A 9,417-nucleotide genomic window follows, 5' to 3' on the forward strand; every position below is an offset into this window, starting at 1 on the left:
ACTTAAGGTGAAAGAAAGAAATGACTTTGTTGTGTATTGGTTGAAGGAAATGAAAAAATTCCAAAATATGATTGTCAAAATAATTGACAGAAAACAACACGAAAAGTTGGTTACACTCAATGCGAAAGGATTCGACAATGTGATGAGTGTCTTTGTTGGGTTTGGTGAGTGTCAATATAGAAAATAATACTTAACTGTCGAAGAAGTCGAAAGTGTTAAAAAAACCACAAGGAAAGTACGTCATTGAATAGGTTGCAACTTTTATTCAATAATTTTAAATTAAAATTAATTTTTTCTTGTTTTTCAACACTTAAATAACTATATTTTGGTCAAGTATTTTAATACTTATTTTATTATTATGAATTTGAAAATCTATTTAATTTACATATGTAATCACATCAAACACAAAATGGTCACAATTGATTGTTTATTATAGCCCCATTAAATAACAAATTTTTGTTTTTGTATTTAATATTTTATTGGAATTATTTAAGAAAGAATTTTAATCAAAAGTTTATAAAAACTTGAAAAAAAAACAAAAAATAAAATAAATATTTGGAAACTTTTTTAATAACACTCTTTTTAAAAAATGAAAACACAAAGGTTTTATTTTGGAATAAACAATAATTCCTTTACAAGTTTGTAAATTATTAAGTTATTTTTGAAAACCATCCTAATTTTGAAGACCCTGATGTTGAGTCATTCATTTTAATTGTATTACTATTCTTTTTGATATTATATTAACATGTTAAATTCAAATGAATTTTGTAAAATTTTGTTGCATTTTACATTGTTTTTATTTAAAAATAATGAGTGATTTTTATAATGAAATTTTGTTAGTTATTTTAAATTACATCATTGTCAATATTGTGATTTTTCGAATTTAAAAAAAAATATAAAAAAATTAAGATACTTTAGGTGTGTATGTTGCCATCTTACAGCTTCGATCTTGTAATGTGCCCGCCAAAAGTCGACGACATAATATATTATAAATGTGCCTATTTTACCAAGTGGATAAGCTTCTGTTCCAAACTTGAATAATATTGGTCGATTGGAAATATCTAATTTGGAATAATTTAATATAAAAGATTCATTTTTCACACCTCCAATATAATGGTCGGCCGTTACGTTAAAACTTGCTTGTAATAAATTGGCAGCAATTACATTTATATTTGTGGTAAAGTTGTAACCATATGCCCATTTGTCTATAGTGGCATTTTCAACATAAGCTCCTTTTCTTAAAGTTCTTACAACTAACGGAGTTTTTTCTGCTTGCGAAAGGTTAAAGAATAAAACAACGAAAAACATTGAATACAAATATCGATCTATTGTTTAAATATTATTAATAAATGGTAGAAACTGATAACATGAATATAATTTTAGGTTTAAAATTCTTCTGTTATTTTTGTTTTAAATAAATAACCAATTTGTTTACAATCATGTCAATATAATAAAAAAATTTACATAAAAATACAAAATCGTAACACTTTGTTTTTATTTAAAACAAGTCATTTAACATTATGGTTTGTTTTAAAAACTATATTTTTAAAAATTATTGTTTTCATATTTTAATTGAAAAGAGGACAAATATTAACTACATCTTCGTAATGAACCAAAATATTAATTTGTTTTTTATATTTCAATGACCAAATTAATACTTAATAATATCATTTTTGGCATTTGTAAAAATGAAAACAATCTTTTGAAAAACAAAACACAAAACAAAAAAAATAATTTTAATTTAAAAATTATTATGTTAAATTATCTTTTAACATATTTTATTTATATTTAATAAATACAACACAATCATATATATTCAAATGTTATTTGTTGTGTTGTTGTTCACAATATCATTGTCTCAGACTATCCATTACAATTTGAAACTTGAAGACTGTCCTCTTGATTTTAGAATTGATAGTTTATCATACGATCAAGATGAAGATGTTTATCGCTTTTTCTTTACAGTTATTGCGGATGACTCATTTTCAACCGCTAAAATAGAGTTTGGAGGTACTAAATATAGAGGTGAAGAGTATGTTGAATATGAAGATTTTGGAATAATCAATTTTGAAAAATCTTTTCACAAAGAAAGTGAAATTGTAATGAGACCAGGTACCTATTCTCTTGTTGTTGATGTTTCAAAAACCCATTTTCCAAAAGAAAACCGTGTTGTCTTACGAATGTATTCCATTTATGGAAATGAAACCAAAAATAGTTACCAATATTATCAAAGTGATTTCAACTATGAATAAGTAAAACTTTTATTTTAAACAATTTCTGATAAAAAAAACATTTGGATATTTAAAATTTATTGTTTTTGTATCAGATAATAATATATTAATTGCACCAAGTTGTACTGACAATTAAATGAATATGTCAAAATATATCGATAAATAATTAAAAAAAAGTTTTATTTTTAAATTTACTTTTAAAAAATAAACTATAAATGTTAAATAAAAATTATAAATCACTCTGTCTATTGATAAGAAGATTAACTAACACTAAAATATGTATTATATTTTAATGAAAACGCATATTAGATATATAAGTTTGTTTTACTTTGAAATAATATAAAATATACCAAAAATATAAATTATTTTGTTCGTGGTTTTGTGTACTTTTTAACGATGATTTTACCACAACCTTTAAAACAGTTGTTTCCAACTCTTTCCGTTTTGAAAGGCAGAATTATTTCTCTCAAATTTTTATTGTTCAGAAATGCCTCCTTTCCTATTTTTAACATTTGATCGCTAAAAATAACTTTTGTCAAGGCACAATTTTCAAAACAATTTTCTCCAATTTGTCTGACATTTTTTCCTATTTTTATCTCCTCCAAATTTGTGCATCCGGCAAATACCGCCGCCTCAATTTTACTCACACAATCGGGGACTTCAAAATATGATATTTCGCAACACCCCGCAAACGCCTCGAAATGTATTTCTTCCAATTTTTCTGGCAGTTCAATTTGAAACAACTTTTTACACTTCTCGAAGATTCGGTCGGGGAGTTTTTTGACGTTTCGAGGAACACAGATTTTAGTCAACCCGCAGGCGTAAAAGCACTCCGAGTTCAATGTCTGTAAACTCTCTGGCAGTGTGATGTCCTCCAGCTTTTCACATTTTGAAAAGCAACCTTCGCCAATCTCTTCCAGTGTATTAGGCAACACCACCTCCTCCAATTCAGTACATTGAAAAAAACACTTTTCTGGTAAAACTTTTAATTTAAATAATTCATTTGACAAATTTTTAGGGTTTTCATTTGAATAAAATTCGAAAACAACTTTTTTGAGACGTTCACAACACTCAAAGGCGCCAAAGCTTATTTTAGTGACTGACTGAGAAATTGTCACTTCTTGAAGATATTTGTTGTGTGAAAAAGAAGAGACGCCAATCAATGAAAACGTTTCTGGTATTTTTAAAGTCTCGATGGTATTAAATGGGTTTTTCTCTCTTTTGATAGTCTGAAGGGTGTTCCTCTCAATTTCTGTTTTGCACTTTCCGCTGAGTAAAACGCAATTTTCAAACGACTTTTCTTCAAAATGTGTATTTGTCCCATAACTGCACAGATTTAACTTTTTACACCCAGAAAAGCACTGGCTTTGTACCAAAACTACATTTTTGGGAATGTTCAATTCTCTGATATTTTCACACCCTTCAAAACAGTTGTCTGGTAGAACGTCAATCCTGTCGTTGAAGACAATGGCTGACAATTTTGTGTTGTCTGCGAAGGCAAAATTACCAATATACGTCAAAGACGAAGGCATCACCAAAATTTCAATTCCCGTGTCTTCAAAAGCGTGTTGCCCGATTTTTACGAGGTTTTGTGGACACTTTGTGATGCTTCCTGTCACAAAGAGTTTCTCACACCCTTTAAAACAATTTTCTTCGACTTCTTCGACATCGTCCAAATTTTCAATGATATACAAATTGCGGCACAACGCAAATAAAGACTCGGGAAGATGTCGAATTCCCAGTGGAAGTCGAAACTTCGAAAGACAAAAGCAATTTTCAAACGCGGAATTTCCAATGGAAGTTATTGCGTCTGGTAAAACAATTTCTTTTAAAAATTCGCAGCTGAAGAAACACTTTTTGTTGATGATAAGACATGAAGGGGGGATCACGACTTTTTCAAGCTTTTTGCACGACGAGAAAAGATATTTGGAGAGCTCTTGCAGTGTGTTTGGAAGGCAAATCTGAGTCAAATTTGACATTCTCGAAAACGCGCATTTTCCTATGGAAGTCACTTCACTTGGAATGTCAAGTCTTTGTATCAGCGAGCAATTGGTGAACGCGAAATCTTCGATTGCCTCGAATGTCGATGGCAGTTGCAATACCGAAAGTTTCTCACAATTAAAAAGGAGACCACGTGATATAGTACCACATCGCGCTTTGACTGTCGCAGTTTGGAGATTTTTACAGTTTGAGAAACCCCTTTTCTCAAGTGTTGTGACGTTTGTGGAAATGTCGATTTTAGTCAACCCACAGCCATTAAAAGCCTTTGCAGCAATTTTCGAGACACTTGTTGGGATGTCGATTTTCTCAAGTTTTTTGCACTTTGAAAAACAGAATTTTTGGATCTCTGAAAGTGTTGAAGGCAATTTCACCAATTTCAGTTGAAAGTCTCTTTCAAAGACGCCATTTCCTATTTTTGTCAAAGAAGGTTGGCACTCAAATTTTTTCAAGTTTTTGCAGTTGAAAAAAGCACTGTCGCCAATGCTCTTCACAGTCGTTGGAAGGTCAACAACTTCAAATTTTTGATTGCAAAAAGTTTTGGGCGGAATTTCAACTGCGTTTTTTGGAAGAACAAATTTGGGGAAATCGTTGTCATCTGAACTGTCGCGTTTCGTCCGAAAAACTTCACAATAGACATCATCAGAAAATTGGTAATCAGAGTCGGAAGAAAGATCTGATGATGTCGAAGTGCTCGATGATTTTGTATGTTTAGCGTTGGATTGCGACGAATATGAGGAAGTGGACGAGTCCGATGAACTCGAAGAAGAGCTGCTTGACATTTTTGTTGAATTGAAGTTTCTAGAAGTCTTTTTGAGGGCAAAAATTGTGTTTTTTAAATAAATATAGACAAACATCGAATACAACTTAAAAATTAATTCTTTTAATTGTTTAAATAAAAAAATAATCACTGTCATCTTTCTTTTTGATTATTGTATCATTATTAAAAGTGGTTGAAAATGGTACAAAAATGTAAAAACATTTGATGGTTATCAAATAAAAAAGTCAACTATAAATTATAATACAATTATCCCAAATTGTTTTTACTTTTTTTAAAAATAATTGAATTAAATGAAAAATGATCATAACAAAATTATCGATTAAAATTTGCTTAGAAAATGAGCATGAAAGCCAAGATCAAAGCAGCAACAAGAGTTTCAAATGCACCAGAGCATGTTTCACACTCTTTATCACCTTCTTTGCAAGGAGTTTGGTAAGTGTCTTTGCACTTATTACACATTCCTTCCATTTCGAAATACTTTTCTGGACAAACATCAACACACTTGTTCTCCATCAAGAACATATTTTCTTTGCACTTCTTGCATGTTTTATCAACTTTGTAATACATTGCAGGGCAATTGGTTTTGGAACATTTTTTGGTGTCATCTATCAAGAAAGAATCGTCGTTACAGACTGAACATGTGTTTTCATCAGTACAAGTCTTGCAATTTTGAGTGCAAGAAGTACACACATTGTCTTTGGCAAAGTACATATCGGGGCAGGTGGCTTTGCATCCGGTTTTATCAGGTTGAAGATTGTCAGACGAGCAAGTGGTGCAAACATTATTTGCAGTGCAAGTCGCGCAATTTGGCATTGGTGTTGAACACAATTCACAACCATCACCTTTCATGTAATATCCACTTTTACATGTTAAACATCTTATTGAATCACAAGTCGCGCAATTTTTAGTCGAGTCGCAATTTTTACAAGTTGTACCATCTGCGTAATATTCAGCCGGACAAGTAGATCCTGTAGTACACCTTCCAGTATCTTCTATGAGCATACCAGTTTTACATTCTGTGCATTTGGTATTCTCTGTGCACTTTCTACACTCAGTCATACAGTTCATACAATTGAAGTTTGTTAGATTGACAGTGTCTTTATAATATCCATCTTCACATTCAGAAACGCATTTGCTGATGTCTTGCTCGAGATACATATTTTCGTTGCATTGGTAACATTTGTCTACGGCACACACTTTGCAATTTTCATGAGCCATTTTGCAAACAGTCATATCATATTCACAATAGTAATTAGCTCCATCAATACTTAAGAAATCGGTATCACATGCTTTGCAATTCGGAGTGAACTCGCCTGCCATTTTTCCTGCTGGACTTGGTGGAGTTACAGGTTCACTAACATCTACACATTGGAAATTAGTGCACCCAGCCTTGAGTACATTCACACTTCCAAAAGTAGATGCAGTGTAATTTACTGTTACGTATATGTGTAAATCGGCATTCAATGGGGTTTCGGTTGGTAAAGTTGTTGGCGCAACTGTGCCGTGGAACATCAAATTCTTTTGGTCAGTGAGTGGATCCAAAAGTGAAGTAAGTGGACTATACAAATTGATACTTTCCAGGGCCGTACAACCACTGAAAGCATCATTAGCAACTGAAGTAACCTTTTGTGTCCCAGAGACATTCATTAATTTGGTACAACCCTTAAAAGTACCTTCTGGGATCACAATATTTGTAGCCAAATCAGCATGTGTTACCAATACACAACTATCAAATACATGGGTTCCAAATTCAGTAACAGTTGGTATTAATAATTCAGTAACAGCGGAAAGACTTTTGAACGCCATGTTTCCCAATTGTGTTACTTCATTTGCAAATACGAGGCTGGTAAGTGCAGTAGATTCGAATGAACTTGCACCAAATGAAACCACAGACTCCATTCCCGTAACTGTAGCAAGTGTTGTGCATCCTTTGAATGTTGAATCTGGCACATTGGTTAATCCAGTAATAGTGGCTTCGGTAAGTGTTGTTATTCCTTCGAAAACACCAGTTCCAAAAGTGGTTATCGGAGTGGTTGGCAGTATTAATGTCACAAGTTTGGTTCCCATAAAAGCACTATTTCCCAGTTTGGTGACTGTTGTGCCAAAAGTTATTGCAGTCAAACCACTTGTGATAAAAGAAGAATCATCAAAAGTTGTAATTGACTCACCATTGGTAATGGTGGCAAGCACTGTACATCCTTCAAAGCAACTGGTTGGAATTGTATTAACTTCTGCCAAGTCGATAGTTGTAAGTGCTGCACACCCACTAAAGGCTTCTTCTCCAATGGATTCAATCTTGTTTTCAATTGTGACCGTGCTTAACATTGTTGCACCTTTAAAAGCTTTTGCTCCAATGACCAATTTTGTTGTTGGTTGATATTCAAAACTGGTGATAGCAGTGTTTCCCATGAAAGCCTCTGAACAAAGTGGTTTGGCATCAGCCTCTTCAACTACCACGGCACCCGTACAAGGTGTAGTCGTACTATCTTTTATACATTGATTGGTTTCGTCAATAACATAGCAGCTCCCTGTAGATAAAGCCAATGCAATAAGACATGTAAACATGAAAAGTGATTTCATTTGAATGATAACTGTTTTTCAAATTTTGTTTTTATACCTCTTGTCCCTCAAAATAGATTTATTGGCACTCAAATTCTTTTCAAAATATATTTTTTATATGATTTTCAAATTTCGAAAACTACTTTTTACTTATAAAAAAGTCTAAAAGTTTAGGAGCAATATCAAATGTGTCAAAATGCAATTATTATTAGACTTTTTGTTTTTAACCATTTTTTATTTTGGCCAATAAACTTGGGCTTGAAACGAAAAACTACTCCCTTGGTAAAAAAACAAATTCTATAAATTTAAACCAATAAATTATTATTTTAACTATATATTATTTTGTTTGTAAATAAATTAACATAATAATTATTTTGGTTAAAATTAATCTCTTTGCACAGCCACTTTGTTCAAAACATATCATCAATAATAAAACTCCACATGTGGCAATTTATATTGTGTCATTATACTAAAAATTGTCTGTTTTGCACATAAAAACACATTTCAAATTGTTTCACTACTATAATAATTAATGACAATTATTTAAAAAAATATAAAATATAATTAAATAGTATAATGTTTTTCTATTGTTTAACTATATAAAAGCAAGTGTGTTCGATATACTAATATTAATTTAAAATTGGTCGAAATAAATACAAATAAAATAATATTTGTTGAAACGTATAAAAATATACATATTTTGAATATTGGCTGTTGATTAAGGATGTGGAAAGAGACAGTCATATTTATTTGTTGATTGTTTATTAAAACGATTATTACCATTATATAAAATTATATAATTAATAATTCAGGTGTTTGATTTTAAAGTAAGTGTTTAAAAAATCAAAGACATTAATTTTTATTTGGTTTGTTATATTTAATTGGTATGTCTTTGGAAACATTATAATTAGTCTCAATCCTTTAATTAATACTTATTTGCAATTATTAAAATATTTCGCCAAAAAGATGATCATTTTAAAACAAACCAATAATAATTATAATCAACGTAATGAAATAAACGTCTTTGATATTAAATTGAATATAAAGTCAGTCTGAAAATTTTATTTATTTCTAAAAATAGAATATTTTTGTTATTTGGTTTTGTTTTTTAAATTTATTTTTTCACTTGTAATCAATGTTTTTTCGATGCAAACGAACTTAGACAAATTGACAAATTTGTTTTTTAACACTCAAACACTGTGTATAACAACAGAGAATAATTCCACCATTGTAAACAGTAGTTATGCGCATTTTATTATTTGGTGATAGATACAACACGAGAATTCGACAACAAACAACTTGGATTTCACCAAATAAAAATTAAAATTATGAGACATTATAACAAAAAACACCACACTTGGCAATCTCGAACATAAAATTGCAGTTTAGCATTCGAGTAAGAGTTTTTCGTTATTGTGTGGGTGTCGGTTTTCTTTCTGAAAGAGTACATTTTAAAAAAGTTAAAAAAAGTACTCGCGACTAAAAACAAAATTTCATAAGTAAATAAAAAACTCAGTTTGTTTTACAGTATTTCCCGTTATTTTTGGGATATAACAACGTTAATATAACCATTTATTAACAAACAAAAAAAATAAATTGATGTTAATACAATTTATTTTTTTTTGTTGTTTTATAAATAATAGTTTAAACAATAGTAATTATTATTGGATATTATTATATTATCTTTAAAAAAAATAAATAAACAAAGTTTCCAGACTGACTTTATTTGTTTTCAAATTATAAAATCAATAATAATATTTAATTTATTTCATTAAGTATAATAAAAATTACCATAATATTTAGTTTATTTAAAAACACACAAAATGTAATGTAAGTCTATCACTGCTG

General features: G+C 30.2%; 2 protein-coding genes across 2 annotated transcripts; both read right to left on the reverse strand.

The window, feature by feature from the left end:
• Positions 1–2,593: 2,593 nt before the first annotated feature.
• EIN_011860 (hypothetical protein) lies at positions 2,594–5,011 on the reverse strand (the record flags this gene model as incomplete). Its single annotated transcript, XM_004185027.1, has 1 exon — positions 2,594–5,011. One exon carries the CDS (start codon positions 5,009–5,011, stop codon positions 2,594–2,596), a length of 2,418 nt encoding a protein of 805 aa, XP_004185075.1.
• A 329-nt stretch (positions 5,012–5,340) lies between these two features.
• EIN_011870 (hypothetical protein) lies at positions 5,341–7,575 on the reverse strand (the record flags this gene model as incomplete). Its single annotated transcript, XM_004185028.1, has 1 exon — positions 5,341–7,575. The coding sequence occupies one exon, from the start codon at positions 7,573–7,575 to the stop codon at positions 5,341–5,343; it is 2,235 nt and encodes a 744-aa protein (XP_004185076.1).
• Positions 7,576–9,417: the final 1,842 nt, after the last annotated feature.

Source organism: Entamoeba invadens (genome assembly GCF_000330505.1).
Source record: "Entamoeba invadens IP1 unplaced genomic scaffold scaff_1105074724951, whole genome shotgun sequence".
NCBI lineage: Eukaryota > Evosea > Mastigamoebida > Endamoebidae > Entamoeba > Entamoeba invadens.